General features: G+C 42.1%; 1 protein-coding gene across 1 annotated transcript in view; it reads right to left on the bottom strand.

Annotated features, from left to right (window-relative positions):
• Positions 1–464: 464 nt before the first annotated feature.
• Positions 465–17,130, bottom strand: part of HS6ST2 (heparan sulfate 6-O-sulfotransferase 2) — a 530,108-nt gene continuing 513,442 nt past the window's right edge. The window contains exon 2 of the mRNA XM_063937481.1: positions 465–5,510. Coding sequence (XP_063793551.1) covers positions 4,814–5,510 — 697 coding nt within the window. The 3' untranslated portion in view covers positions 465–4,813. The remainder of the gene's footprint in view (positions 5,511–17,130) is intronic.

Here is a 17,130-nt window from a genome sequence, read left to right as displayed (position 1 = left end):
AAACATGAATGAGGCACATGGTTCCTTCTCACATTAAGTAGCTGTGTTGGAAACTGCTGTGAAGAGCAGAGCCCTACTCCATGGGCCACCGTATACGGTACAATGGGCCAGGAGGTATTGATGCCCAAGATCGCCGGAGGTGCGAGATGCCGGCCTATCTCGGATGTTTTTTTCAAAGGGACAATCACTTAAAAGGCGTGGTTTTCCCTTGTAAGTGATTGACCCTTTAAAAATGTTTTAGAGATTCCCTGGCTCTCGCACCACAGGCAATCTTGGGCATCATTACATCCAGCCCAATATGTGAGAAAGGGACTTTCTCCCCTTATCACTTATGATGGGCACAATCAGGTACTGCCCATGCCCACAGGCCCACTAAGATCACTAAATACCCTATCTCAAACCATGGTAAAGCTTACACAATTTTGCTACCAAATCTTATAATTTAATAAAAGACAATACAACAGTTTAAGAAACAAATGAAGTTGTTTATTTCAATGCACGTAGTTGATAATTCCAGTTCAGCAATAAAGATCATCATTACATGGAGTTCATCTTTATTCCTGCTGTTCTCTTCTTCCTCTCTGCCTGCCTTAATGTTACGTATGGATCCAACACTCACATCTCGGCAGGTTCTTCTGTCAGTCACTGTAACTGCATACCATAGGTTCATATATACAGTATGGCCATTTTCATAATTTACACTGTACATTTACATTTGTAACAATTATGTCCTCTACGTCTGACATAGTAATTGATCTGTACCCTGTTGCCAACACGCGGCGGATGTCTCCACAATGTGTAGGCAATGGGAACACATTGATGTTTCCATATGCAGTCTCTGTATAACTACTATCGTATAGAGACTGAAGAAAAGAAATGTATTAACTAATTGGGCTTTTTTCAAAGAGCTTTGTCAGATATTGTAAATGATAATTATGTTGTCACTAGCTTGTGTAAGATGTGTCCCCAGTGATTCTGCAATCAGCCTTAGCACATTGCCTGTATTACAAGACCCTCTGGGGTAGAGGTATGAACACTCGTTGTGGGGGAGAAGTGGTATCAGCACACAGTAGGGCAGATGTATTAAGCCTGGAGAAGGCATAAAGAAGTGATAAAGCAGTGATAAGTGCAAGGTGATAACGCGCCAGCCACTCAGCTCCAATATGTAAATTGACAGGAGCTGATTGGCTGGTGCATTATCACCTTGCACTTATCACTTCTCCAGGCTTAATACATCTGTCCCAGTATGTGCACTGATTCCGCTTGTCCCCCATGTATGACTGCAGTAATTACCATCTAATGGCAGAGGCGCTATGCCCCCTGTCATTATCGGTTTTGCTATCCTGAAGATTGATTGCGTTGATACGCTGGGCAATGTATTTATGATCATTGGCACTGACCATTCCGACACTTGCAGCTATCAATTTGACCGCTGCAGGTGTCGTTGCCCATTCACCACAGCAGGGACAGCTCTGTCCCTGGCTGCGTCAGCTGCCGGCTCTAGGCTGCATGTGAGCTCTTGCGCATGCTCAGTGATCCAGCAAGGAGAAAGACACAGCTCACCAGTCCTAATGCGCTGCTGGGGGCCTGGCAGGGATTGCCGGGAAGGGGGAGTTTCAACTAGTGCTTCCTGCTTTGCCTTGGTAAAGAGGCAAAGCGGGTAGGGCCATACCGGCATGATGTGTGCCAGGATCATACATCTATGTTTGCTGCTTTAAAAAAACATCCGAGTTTGGCCAAAGCCTCGGAGCTCTGGCTGTCTCACAAGCCATTACATGCGGCTCATGACTGCTAGAGAATGATGATATTCATTAGAGGTTATGGGGTTCTAACGGCAGATGGTAGCCATATAAATGCTTGAGACAGCAAGGTATCTTGAGTAGGTCAGCCCTGTCTTATTTCATTATTAGACTTGACCTTCTGAGTCAGATAAATGTACAGGTAGGTTCTTGAATTATAATAAAGTAAAGTGTGCAATGTTTACCTAACTGTATTAAATAAGTGAAATCTGCATTGGTATTACACATCACTTGGGGCAAAGTTACACATTACATATCTTGTAAGAAAAGTTGAGACAACATGCACGCAATTGTGTGACGTCTCAATCCACTTACCTGGGCATAACATAGCCATCCATACACCATTACCTATCTTGGCATAACATAGCCAGCCATACACCATTACATACAGTATCTGGGCATAACATAGCCAGCCTTACACCATTACCTACAGTATCTGGGCATAACATAGCCAGCCATACACCATTACCTACCTGAGTATAACACAGCCATCCATACAGCATTACCTATCTGGGAATAACATAGCCAGCCATACACCATTACCTACAGTATCTGGGCATAACACAGCCAGCCATACACCATTACTTAGCTGAGCTTAACATAGCCAGCCATACCCTACCTGGGTATAACACAGCCATCCATACAGCATTACCTATCTGGGCATAACATAGCCAGACATACACCATTACCTACAGTATCTGGGCATAACATAGCCAGCCATACACCATTACCTACAGTATCTGGGTATAACACAGCCAGCCATACACCATTACTTTTCTGAGTTTAACAAAGCCAGCCATACACCATAACCTATCTGGTCATAACATAGCCATCCATACACCATTACCTATCTGAGCATAACATAGCCAGCCATACACCATTACCTATCTGAGCTTAACATAGCCATCCATACACCATTACCTATCTGAGCATAACATAGCCAGCCATCTGGGCATAACATAGCCAGCCATACACCCATTACCTACAGTATCTGGGCATAACATAGCCAGCCATACACCATTACCTATCTGGGCATAACATAGCCAGCCATACACCATTACATACAGTATCTGGGCATAACATAGCCAGCCATACACCATTACCTACAGTATCTGGGCATAACACAGCCAGCCATACACCATTACTTATCTGAGCTTAACATAGCCAGCCATACCCTCCCTGGGCATAACATAGCCAGCCATACACCATTACCTATCTGGGCATAACATAGCCAGCCATACACCATTACATACAGTATCTGGGCATAACATAGCCAGCCTTACACCATTACCTACAGTATCTGGGCATAACATAGCCAGCCATACACCATTACCTACCTGAGTATAACACAGCCATCCATACAGCATTACCTATCTGGGCATAACATAGCCAGCCATACACCATTACCTACAGTATCTGGGCATAACACAGCCAGCCATACACCATTACTTAGCTGAGCTTAACATAGCCAGCCATACCCTACCTGGGTATAACACAGCTATCCATACACCATTACCTATCTGGGCATAACATAGCCAGACATACACCATTACCTACAGTATCTGGGCATAACATAGCCAGTCATACACCATTACCTACAGTATCTGGGTATAACACAGCCAGCCATACACCATTACTTTTCTGAGTTTAACAAAGCCAGCCATACACCATAACCTATCTGGTCATAACATAGCCATCCATACACCATTACCTATCTGAGCATAACATAGCCAGCCATACACCATTACCTATCTGAGCTTAACATAGCCATCCATACACCATTACCTATCTGAGCATAACATAGCCAGCCATCTGGGCATAACATAGCCAGCCATACACCATTACCTACAGTATCTGGGCATAACATAGCCAGCCATTCACCATTACCTATCTGGGCATAACATAGCCAGCCATACACCATTACATACAGTATCTGGGCATAACATAGCCAGCCATACACCACTACCTACAGTATCTGGGCATAACACAGCCAGCCATACACCATAACTTATCTGAGCTTAACATAGCCAGCCATACCCTCCCTGGGTATAACACAGCCATCCATACAGCATTACCTATCTGGGCATAACATAGCAAGCCATACACCATTACCTACAGTATCTGGGCATAACATAGCCAGCCATACACCATTACCTATCTGAGCATAACATAGCCAGCCATACACCATTACCTATCTGAGCTTAACATAGCCAGCCATACACCATTACCTATCTGAGCATAACATAGCCATAAAGACACCATTACCTATCTGAGCATACCATAGCCATCCATACACCATTACCTATCTGAGCTTAACATAGCCATCCATACACCATTACCTATCTGGGCACAACATAGCCAAATCAGTCATTACCAATCTGGAGACAGTTTAGCTGGCCATACAGTTATTGTAACATCAGTTGTTTCATAGAATCTTCAATCTTCTTTAGACTAAATAGATTTTATGGTGATTGAAGAATAAAGTGTAGATAATTCTACTCTGCATGAAAACGTAAATTAGTCTAATGAATAGCAATAGGTTAAAAAATGTTAATTTGAAATAAATACAGAATCAAATTTGCCTTCTGAGAGTAGACAGATGTAAGATTTTTTTTAAGACCTACAATGTTGGTTCTGGTTCTCTAAACCAAGACAGAGCGTAAAGTTTAGCTGTATGGGCATTCTAATTAGTTAAAATTAATATTGGATTCCATATTTGCTTGACGCTCTTTTGAGATATAAGCAGGTCTATAGCTAGAGACGCTCATTAGTTTTACAACCTGTCATAACTAAAACACACCAAGATTAAACTATCCCCATGTACAACAATTACAAGTAATGCAAAGGCATCTGCAAAGGCAACTGATAAACATATCCGGCTCCAAGTCTATTCAAATCTTTAAATCTTGTGAAATAGACCATCCCCTATATATTTTTTTTTTTAGTTTATTTTCCTTTAGTTTTTTTAGATGTCAGTGTACAGTTCACACAGTAGACTAAGCCTGTAAAATCTACTACCGCCATTTTTCCACATTTCCTATGTAATCAGAGGTTGAGTTGTCCATCTCCAGTTTGTGATTAGCGTGTTTGGCACGTAAGATTTTACGTTGTTCTTGACGCTTCCGCCGTGCTTCCTGGTGTTCTTTTTGTCTCATGAATTGGTATCTTTGTAAGAAAAGGTCTTTTGCATATTCATATAACTCCATGTCTAGAAAATTCAATGTCTCTATACGCTTCTGTGTTTGATCGTCTATCTCCACGCTAGAGGCCCTCGTGCTGTTGAACTGAGTGAACGGTGAGATGAAGTTCATGTTGAAAGTCTTTTCAAAGAGATACTGAGTCTTCCTCTGGAATTCTGTGAGACCAAAGAAAGCCATACGTTTTAGGTTTTCTTTGGCGCTATCTAGGAGAACCTTGTTCCGTTGATCCTCTGGCATAACAGACAGGTTATAACATCCAACCAAACTCAGGTCAGACAACATGCGGACTTGTCTGTTATTGGCCAGGTTGTATGGGCAATCCATGAACTCTTTCAATGAGCAGCCTGACCAATCATCTCCAGTGTAACAACTAGGCAGCTCATCAGAAGTTGGGGATCTTCCATCACATACATGCAGAGAAGCTTTCCATGTAGCTCCTCTCTGAACATGTCGCCATTCACTCAGATATCGAGAAACGGGATCACGAAGGATGGTTATGTAGTAAAAATTCCTGTGAAACATAAAAATAAAACAATATTTAGATGTCTGCTGCTGAGTCTAAGTAAAGAAACAACATATGGACACTAATACTGAAATCTGCGAACATAACATATATTTGGGGACCAAGAGAGGAGTTACTATTGCTGTAGTTGGAAGTTTTAATGGCACAATGGGCAGTTGCCCAGGTCCCCACAATTCTAGCGGCCTCTGAGCAGGGGTGGATGGTGGACACACAATCATGGTGGCAAGGCAGAATTTGCTACCTGGCTCCCAGCCTGCAGCAGGTCACTGAATGGCTGTCAGCTTGCTGATTGGTGGATGGCTGAAGCTATCCACCACTCAGAGTGCTGTCAGTACATTACTGTATTGAAGCATGGGGAGAGATGACACAGTACTGCAGGAGGGGCATGATTTTATTGGTTCCCATGAATGTGTGATGTGTAGGGGCCCCAGGGCCTACAGTACAATGCTGTTAAGACGGCCCTGGATATACAGTTTACTCAGTAAATGTTTAAAATACTAATACTAATGTCAGGCGCTATTAATATTGGTTAAATTTGAACAGTTGCGGATGGGTGTCTATATCTGTAATCACACCCACTCCACACAAAAATCTAAACTTGCTCTCGCAACTCATGCAATCTAGATAGCCGCAAGCATGGTATAATGGCCTGTGGATATAGCCAACCAAATCTCACCTGATTGAAACCAGGTGTACCAAAAACAAACTGAATAAACCCTTGCGCTATTTAATTAGAGGCAACATGACATGAATACACTCAATAGAATAATTATAAGATAATTTTAATATCTATAAAATCAATTATGTCTAGGTTACATAGACATAATCATAAAAAATTGAGTTAATTAGTATGCGCATACAAGTAAAAAAGCTGAATGCTAAACCTACTAATTGAGCATAAGAGGTGGATCATATAGCTACTAGTGACCACATCAATAATCATAAGTTGACAATGTCCTTATTTTTGTTCTCAGAATAGGACAGTCCCATTAGATGTGCTCATAGATATTTCATGATTAAATATCATGTGGTGTGATAAAAATAAATATGGAGCCTTTGTTTAGGTATATACCAATAAATGAGTTTAACCAATTGCTCATATATATGAATAGTTCTTTACATGTGGAAAAGCTATCCAGAATACATGGAGGAAATTTGTATATCACCCGGGGCTTGGTGCACAGCAAGCACCTGTAGGAGAAAGCTCCCGTCTTCCAAAGTCCGTAAGTGGCGTCCTCGGTCTCCCACTGTGTCTGGCTCTCGTGCACACACCTTTGATCGCTTTGAGAGAGAGAGGTTGGTCCGGCTCCCGGAGCTCTGCGCACCGCAGGCGCTGATCAGTTGATTTTGCTCCCGTCTTCAAGCCGCCGCATATAGCGTCCTCCCGTCTCCCGCTTGTCAATCTCGAGCAGCGCTGCACATCAATGTGGACCTATAAGCAATGTCCACTATGTGACCCAGTGGACATTGCTTATAGGTCCACATTGATGTGCAGCGCTGCTCGAGATTGACAAGCGGGAGACGGGAGGACGCTATATGCGGCGGCTTGAAGACGGGAGCAAAATCAACTGATCAGCGCCTGCGGTGCGCAGAGCTCCGGGAGCCGGACCAACCTCTCTCTCTCAAAGCGATCAAAGGTGTGTGCACGAGAGCCAGACACAGTGGGAGACGGAGGACGCCACTTACGGACTGTGGAAGACGGGAGCTTTCTCCTACAGGTGCTTGCTGTGCACCAAGCCCCGGGTGATATACAAATTTCCTCCATGTATTCTGGATAGCTTTTCCACATGTAAAGAACTATTCATATATATGAGCAATTGGTTAAACTCATTTATTGGTATATACCTAAACAAAGGCTCCATATTTATTTTTATCACACCACATGATATTTAATCATGAAATATCTATGAGCACATCTAATGGGACTGTCCTATTCTGAGAACAAAAATAAGGACATTGTCAACTTATGATTATTGAATTAGCCCTATGTGGTCACTAGTAGCTATATGATCCACCTCTTATGCTCAATTAGTAGGTTTAGCATTCAGCTTTTTTACTTGTATGCGCATACTAATTAACTCAATTTTTTATGATTATGTCTATGTAACCTAGACATGATTGATTTTATAGATATTAAAATTATCTTATAATTATTCTATTGAGTGTATTCATGTCATGTTGCCTCTAATTAAATAGCGCAAGGGGTTATTCAGTTTACTCAGTAAATGTGTCATAGGACTTGTACTTGGTACAATCCCAAATAACTGTCACTAGAAACTCTCAGGACCAACACTAACAATCGTTTTTGTAAATGTTTATTAAATACAAATTAGGACAATGCACACCATTACAAAATACTGGAGAAAATAATTGTTTGCGCATTCAGCTATCTGATATCTCCCAAATCGTTTTCTTGTAATGGACAGAGAAAAAAACAAGTAACAATGTCTTCTTATGCTTACAGGGATCATGTCAGATATTTTATCATATATGACTATTTAGGTATAAACAAATATAAAACAGAGTAAAAAAACCTCTCCTTAGCATGCATTGAGCATTAACATCACAAGACGTGCACTAGAAATTAGTGTAGACACCTACAGAGCACAACTAGCCAGTAATTACAATGCAAAGGCATCTCACTTTTACGATCGCCTCTGCCTGAATGACAGGCAGAGGTGATCGGGGGGGCGTGTCAGCTGCGTTTGTGGAGCAGGCCGTGATGGCTACGTGACGTCACGCGCACCCGCTGCAGTCAAAAACATGGCGGGTAGTCACCTGCCTTCACAGCTAGTCTGCATAGGCAAAGAGTGCTCTTCATATAAACTGCACTCTCCATGTAAGCTGTGCTCTTCATGTAAGCTGTGCTCTTCATATAAACTGCACTCTCTATGTAAGCTGTGCTCTTCATATAAACTGCACTCTCCATGTAAGCTGTGCTCTTCATATAAACTGCACTCTCCATGTAAGCTGTGCTCTTCATATAAACTGCACTCTCCATGTAAGCTGTGCTCTTCATGTAAGCTGTGCTCTTCATGTAATGCTCTTCATGTAAGCTGTGCTCTTCATGTAATGCTCTTCATGTAAGCTGTGCTCTTCATTTAAGCTGTGCTCTTCGTGTAAGTTGCTATCTCCATGTAAACTGTGCTCTTCATGTAAGCTGTGCGCTTTATGTAAGATGTGCTCTTCATGTAATGTTCTTCATGTAAACTGTGCTCTTCATGTAATATTCTTCATGTAAACTGTGCTCTTCATGTAATGCTCTTCATGTAAGCTGTGCTCTTCATGTAATATTCTTCATGTAAGCTGTGCTCTTCATGTAAACTGAACTCTTCATGTAAGCTGTACTCTCAATGTAAGTTGTGCTCTTCATGTAAGCTGCACTCTCCATTTAAGCCGTGCTCTTCATGTAAGTTGCTATCTCCATGTAAACTGTGCGTTTCATGTAAGCTGTGCGCTTTATGTAAGCTGTGCTCTTCATGTAATGCTCTTCATGTAAGCTGTGCTCTTCATGTAAACTGCACTCTTCATGTAAGATGTACTCTCCATGTAAATTGTACTGTTCATGTAAGCTGCACTCTCCACATAAGCTGTGCTCTTCATGTAAGCTGCTATCTCCATGTAAGCTGTGCTCTTCAAAACATAATTTTTTTCATCTCTTATTATACTGTAGCTGGAAACTTGTGTTTTGCAATCATCATTTAGTGGTATCTACAAACCACACTGGTTTGCCTGTTCATATCCTGAAAGCACTTACTTACAATCAGCGTGATTATACATGCCCATAACAATAATTAGCTTTATTAGAATTTATGTCCCTGCCGTCAATATATTCTTTAGCATAATTCATTTTAAAGTGCAGCCTATACTAGGATAGGACAATGAATAATAAATAGTGTCAGCTGGAATAGACACGGTGGCTACACATAGCAGTACTCTTGTGTTGTAATCTAGTATTTATAGATTAGTAGATTGACATGATTTAAAACTGAAATTAAAATATATTGCCTTATTTTTTATGGTCGTTATAGATTCGGGTAGAATTAGGTTTCCATAATCAGTGTAATACAGCCATATTCACATTACACAAATTAACAAAATATAACACATTAGCACAAAAAAAAAATAGGCCAAGTATATTATGACAATATATGCTAATTTAATATAAGAATAACATTTGAGTTTAGCAATTTTGTGTAAAAATAAAAGCTTGTACTTCAGCTTTCTTTCCACTAGATGTCGCCAGCTAACCCTAGATTAATTTTTAATTTACAGTACAATCCGTTCACCTATGCAGCACAATATTGAGTGGTTCTTTGTGCACGATAAGCACATTCAGTTTTTATTAGAAATGCTAGATAGGTTTAGTGAGATATAACTGGAGCATCACACCATGCAATGTCTAACAGCATTAGTGAGATTCCTTGCATCATTAATCTTTAACAATGCAGCCCTACCCCAAAGCATCCAACCTATACTTACCATTATAAGGTATTATCTATTGCAGGGGCTGCTCTAGATGTAAATCTCACGCTGCTGAGAAAATATCTACACTGTAATATCAATAAATATCACACTCTAAATCGCAGCATCGAGACATGCAAAATTCTTGATTCTATTTTTACCTTTAATGGACTTCTGCTACTCTGTTGTTATAAAATGGAACATGTCTGATAGAAATGAGGTAATAATGCACATTTGCATGATGACCTAATTGCAGTGTGTGCGTAACACCTACATACTTGCCTACTCTCCCGGAATGGCCGGGAGGCTCCCGAAAATCGGGTGGCGCTCCCGGCCCCCCGGAAGAAAAGGCAAGTCTCCCGGACGAGTGCCCACCACCCGCAACCCACCCGCATCACCTGCATAACCCCCAGCGGTGCAGTTCAAAGTGCGCGTTCCGGGAGTCAGATGACGCGATTCGCGTCATCCTGGCCCCGCCCCCTGCCTTGCAATGTCAATATTAACGGCATTGCTAGACAGGGGGTGGGGCCACAATGACGTGATCGTGCAGCCATGCCCCCAACCCCGCCCCTAAGCATCATCAAGACGCATCTCCACACCCCCGCTGCTCCGACCTGGCTGCCTCCTCCCGGAGGGGGCAGCCAGATTGTCGGTAAGTATGACCTAACAAGTGCCCTAGCTCCCACTATGTGCACAATGCACACTGGGCCTAATTCAGACCTGATCTCACCTCTGTGAATTTGCAGAGGTTTACGATCGGGTATCCACCGCCCAGCCAGAGTGAAAATCCGCCCTGTGCAAGTCTGCGTACGCCATGCGAAAAGCTTTGCAAACAACTGTCAGCTGCAAATCCGTTCGAAACTCACTCACTATCGAATGATTTTTCCTGTCTGTGCAGTCTGTGGGTAGCCCAGGACTTACTCCTACAGTGAGGAAAAACAGGCTGATCAGGCCGGAGCTGATGTCACATACCCTCCCTGAAAACGCTTGGGGACTCCTGCATTTTTCCTGACACTTCCAGAAAACGTTCAGTTACCATCCCCCAACATTTGCTTCCTGTTAATGAATCTGCATACACATAGCGATCAAAAAAGATGCAGGATTTTTTTGCAGTTTGGCCTTGCGCCTGTGCATTACGATCCATACGCATGCACAGCTGTTCGATAATTGTCCGCTTTGCGATTTCACACGTCGACCAGGTCTGAATTAGGCCCATTATAAGGTGCGATGTGCCCTGCAGCAATGGATGAAGAGGGAGAGGCATGTACTGATTACCCAGGCCCAGGTTCAGGCCCAGTCATTGAAGCGGAGAAGCTTCCCTCTTCTCTGCATACACAACCATCTTAGATAAGCTTTTGATGAGTGGACGTAGCCAAATCCATGCTAGGATACACCCTTTCTAGCAACAGGGCCCATCAGAGGTTTTGGCAGCTCTGCTGCTCACGTACCTCGATTTATGCTAAAACTTCATACTCCCAAACCCCCCAACCCTACAGAAAACTGTCAAACCCCTAAAGAATAAAAATATAAAACAGAGGAGAACAGATCTTAGCACCTGAATCAGAGCTGTACGCAGATGCCGTCGCATCAGCTAGTTTGTACACAGTGGCTGTGTAAAAATATGCAAATGTTCCAGGTGCCATATTGAGGCGCCCACAGAAGATGCCTCTGAACCGTTGCTTGTGTATAAGGATGCAAACATCAGAAGCACATCGGTCAAACGTCGACCTATGGTCATGCAGCTTGGCCACTGGAAGGAAGATATCGGAGTCATTGTAACTGCGTAAAGGATGGCAGCTGCAAGCTGTGAGAGGCCCCAGTAACGGTTGCAAAACACTACGCCCCATTGTCTGCCAAAAACTGTCCCTTACTGTCAATCATTCTGTGAATATATTCTCTCTGTGACCACCATCGCAGTGCAACTCTGACGGATGTGCAGTGGCAAACAATCCCTACACTGCGTACACAATCTACATTGCGTACAACTTGGAATAAGGCCCTTCATTAAAAAAAAAGTTTAAAAAAATGATACGTTCCAGAGATTATAAAGAGTAAGCAAATGTAATAAGCAATCATAAAGACATGTATGTATACAAAGCACTAACATAAATAACATCATTTTACACCTATCAACAGGGCTTGTTAGCAGATGAATCTCACTCTGCTGTGTCAAGTGGCGTAAACATTTTCTTGCCAGCTCTCATGTACCTGCTAGATAACCGCAGCACAGAGATGAAACACAGTGTGTCGGTGATCAGTTACCATGGAATGGACCAGTACTTTTGAGAAGCAACACAGCAGCTCAAGAAGCACAGATATCAGTTTCTAGGTGTGGAATTTTGTAGTTTTCTGATCCATTGTACATATGGTCACATGTGACCAGATCTATCCTCTGATGCATTTCTCCAGCCTTTAATGATGTTTCATATGATGCCCAACTTCCCAATAGCTTTGATGCTTGGCTTATTATTTCATATCCTTTGTATCTGCTGCCAGAAATCATTGTTATCTTACTTGCTTCTTTGGTCTCTCCCAGTGGACTTCATTTCACACCCAATATGATTTACTCTACCTTGACCTTCCTTATCCTCACTTGCTTCAGCTACATAAAAAGCTTCACTTCCCTAATATCCACTCAGTCTTCTAACATCCCATCATCTGTTTAGGGGTGGATCTAGGGGGGGTGTTTGTATTGGAGGATAGGGTGCAGTCCCTCAAATCCACTTAACTCTCGGTGGTGGCTGATGCCTGTACACTTCGTAAATGTGCCCGGCAGCTGAGAGGTAGTAGAGTTTCTTACGTGGGCACACCAATTGTGTTTTGAATACAATCGGATCAACCAGGCAGTATCTTCTTCCTAGAACTAGGAGGTCTCCGCTTTCTGTCTGGTGAATGGCTAGAACTATTCACCAATCAGTGCAGGATGCTATCAAATGGACTGGAGCGAGTATGAGGGACCATAAAAGGGATATGTTATTTAATTGGGTTGCCCCCACAAACTTTTACATCAATACAAATTAGAGAGGGGGAGAACTCTGTTTTATGAGAAAGTCTATATTCTTTGTCAGCTGCAACTCCCTTCTCTGCCCAACTGCACATTCTTTCTCTTCCTCCCTCAAATTCCAAGATTTTGCCGCCTATATTTGGAAGACCAGTTCGATACTGGGATTTTTCCTCATGCTGTACACCCCACCCACTTTCTCCTGGTGATTCTTTTTAGTAAACAGAAACAAAGTATCTGCCCTCATGTCATTATATTACCCACAAACCTGCCCCCTTATAATTTTTCCTTCATAAATTCTCTTCTCCCTCCCCCACTGCATTTAGCCCACCTGTTCAACCTGTTTCTCTCCCCTGGTGCGTTTCCATCTTGTATTAACCAATACTAAAGAACCTATTTTGACCCAGCCAATCTACCCATTTAGAGTGCTATTTATCTCCTCTGCCTTGCCTCAAACTGCTGTGTACAATAGCTTGTCTCACTCCATTCTAGACTCTCTGCAGTTGGGCTTCTACTCCCAAAGTTAAACTGAAACTCCACTCCCAAAAGAGATCAATAATCTACTTACACCAACAGTCCAAGGGTCACTTCTCCATACTCATCTTGCTGGGCTTCTCTGCTGCTTTCACCCTTGGCTCATGTACTACCTTCACTTCACTGGCCTTCATGACACATTTCTTGCTATAACAGCTCCTTTGGTGTATCTACATCTGGCACATCCTCCCTTCCATCTATGTAGTCCCACTAAGCTCTTTTCTTGGCCCGATGCCTTTCTCAATGTACACTTATTCTCTTAGGGATATAAATTGTTCCCTTAGCCCCCACGCCCACCTCTACAATGATAGCACCCATATCTTCCTCTCTTCCCCTAATCTTTTCCCTTTTGTACTATCTTGTGTAAGTAACCATTTCCCATCATGACACACTTCCACTGTAACAAACAGCCCTACAATCAATCACATAAGTGAACAAATCAGTGCTTCCTTCAAGATCAGGACACTCATCTCCTCAAATACTCTGTGCTGTTAAATCTCCAGTCATCTTGTTTGATGCAGTTTGCGCTATCTGTTTGCTGTAAAAGCTCAGGTCAACTGGACCAGCAGGAGATGAAGATATCACTGGTTCTATGTTATACAATTTTCAATATTGTCAGAAAAATGATGGGCCAAAAATACTGTATTATAGGGCCAGTAAGGCGCACGGGGGCAGATTTATTAAGCCTGGTGAAGTGACAAAGTGGAAGGTGATCAAGCACCAGCCAATCAGCTCCTAACTGTTATTTTTCAAACCCAGCCTGTAATATGGAAGTTAGAAGCTGATTGGCTGTTTCCTTCCACTTTATCACTTCACCAGGCTTAATAAATCTGCCCCACAGTTCTACAGCCCTGTACTGGATAGTTTTCCACATGACACGAGGCCTAATTCAGATGTGCAGCATGGGCACTGTGCATTTGCAGATTCAGGGCTGCGATGTCGTTAGCAGTGCCCCAAATGGCGCAGTATGATTGACATGCGGCTGATGATAGGGGGTGACGACGGGGCAACGCAACATCACTGGCTTCAGCAGTGTGAATTCCCGCCCGTCCTGAGTAACCTGAGGGTTATTCAATGACCGATGGTCACGCAGAGGAGCCTTTGCTGCGTATTTGCATGCAGATCACTGAAGCCGGCTTTCTACTACAGATGTCTCCTGCTGGTTACATAACTCAGCACAGCTGCTGTGTACAAAGACACAGAGACTGCAGCTACAGTATTGCAGCCACCTCAGACTCTGGCCTTGCACGTAGAATGATTGTGTCTAGCAAACAACTACAGTAGCTGAAATAAAGCAAAGGAGGCTGAATAATGTTAAACTCTATTGCAACGCCTGCAGGTCAGTGCTATGATATTTCATCTTCGCTAGATTTCACCCTAAAAACAATAATTATGTGGTATGTAATCTAATTGTTATTATCCCTACTGTAACTGCACAAACATAATACTAATAATTCTTATAGTATTGTGTATAAAACCTAGAGAATGAGTACACTGTGCAATAATAATGATTTGTTATTGCCAAACGACCATTCATCTTCTTAAAATCCCCACTAGATGTCACATCTCTGCTGTGAATCAAGCACAAAATGAACCATTATATTAATTTTTTGCAATATAATGCTTATTTGACTGTGAGCCTTCCCAGCACTGCCTCACACACTGCACAAGCCATTAACCTATGGCACAAAGGCATTATCGTGTTTATTACACAACAGCAGTGAGAGGATGGAATTTAGTCAGCTGACATACTTTCCTAAACCAGATAAGAACCCCTCCGCATGAAAGTCTCATTACTAACATTTATAATGCACTTTGTATTCCATACATTTTGAAAGAGTTTAAATTACAGTGACAGACAGAAGTACTTTGCAAACAATCTCTCCTCCAGATTCTATTTACTTGCCAAGGATACCTGAAATCAGTAAGGGTAAGGGAGAGATAAATGAAGGCATTTGTCCCTGGATGCTGAACTACAAGGGACACCATCTTGCCCACCTATGTTTTGGATCTCCCTTCTAGGATATTCTAGAAGGGAGATCCAAGAGGCAAGTGTAATTGCTTTATCATATCCATCGCCTCCTTTGTGGGAAACAACCATTAAAACAACAATCTTCCATTGTTTTTTGTTTGTTTTTCAAATCACAAGTTCAGCTCCTTTCAATCATAATTTTCTTAGCTATCCTACAAATAAATGACTCCTTTTCAAAATCTCTGTGGAGGGAATACAAGTATGACTGCCAGGCTAGACAAACACAGCCTCTCTCTCGTCTTGTCATGTGATAGCAGAGCATGGAGAAGGAGGGAGAGGCTTTTACAGTGAAAATAAAGCTCAAAGGGGCACTCCCTTTCTCCTCATATGCTTCATCATGTGTCACGTGGCTGTGGTTGCCATGGTAGTCCCCTTGACTTTGTAATATTCTAAATGATTTACAGCAATTATAAATTATTTACAGCAATTATGACAAACAAAGCAAAGAGGTACAGTAATAAGTTAGCTGCTTCTTATAGTTTGCCACAGTGAACCTCACTCTTTCAAAATATTGTTGTTGTAATTATTAGTGTGTTCAACGTTCCTAACAAATGTGTCAAAGAAAATGGAGTGTAGTCAAGAATATTGAAAGAGATGATATATCAAAAGTAGTCATTGGTGGCATCGGGAATCTTTTTTTACCTTTTTTTTTTTACCGAAAATCCGTCTTAGTAGCAACGCAATATGACTAGGAAGCACAAGGAGAGTGTGGTGATCAATTTGATAGATGACACTTGTATATCTGTGTGCGACTGAGAGGTAAATTTACTAAGATGACAGTTCTATTTAAGATGGGATGTTGCCCATAGCAACCAATCACATTCCAGGTATTATCTTCTAGAAGGTGCTAGATAAATGAGACGTACAATCTGATTGGTTGCTATGGACAACATCTCATCTTAAATAGAACTCCCATCTTAGTAAGTTTACCTGAGTCTCTGAATCTGTATATGAAGTGCTACAATGTAGCAGCAGTTTTTTTCCAATACAAGTTCTGTTCTGCTCCGTATACAGTCTCAGTCACACACAATATACAAGTGTCATATATCACATCACTTTAATCAGCACAGTCTCCTCATGTGTCCTAGTTGCATTGCGTTGCAACTAAGACATATTTTCAGCAAAAAAAATGGCCACATTAGCAAAGTTGCATGGAAACTGACGTCTCACTCACGCCAGGCGTCTCGTGCTGCATGGTATATTCCGGCTAGATGTATGAGGACACATCTGTAGCTATGTCTTTCTTTGTTATCCTTTATTTGAGGAACACCTACTATATATTGTCCTAAAATATCTTTCCCTGACATGCACATGTGCATATTTTAATCAGAGAGGAGAAGGGGGGAAATACATGATTATTTCGATGATGGGTTGTAATCCTTTATGTATTTATATTATCATGTTGTGGTTGCAATGATTACTAGCTAGTCAGTGGCGGAACTAGGGAACTAGCAAGTGGTGGGCCCAGATGCAAAAATATTCTTTGCCCCCCCCCCCCCCCCCCCCCACACACACACACACACACACTCTTGCCCACCCCTCCCTTCCCCACTAAAGAAAAATGAGGCAGATAGTAA

This window comes from Pseudophryne corroboree, chromosome 8, assembly GCF_028390025.1.
Source record: "Pseudophryne corroboree isolate aPseCor3 chromosome 8, aPseCor3.hap2, whole genome shotgun sequence".
NCBI classification, from domain to species: Eukaryota; Metazoa; Chordata; class Amphibia; order Anura; family Myobatrachidae; genus Pseudophryne; species Pseudophryne corroboree.
Note: the sequence above shows the minus strand (reverse complement) of the source record. Positions and strands in the feature narration are given on the sequence as shown.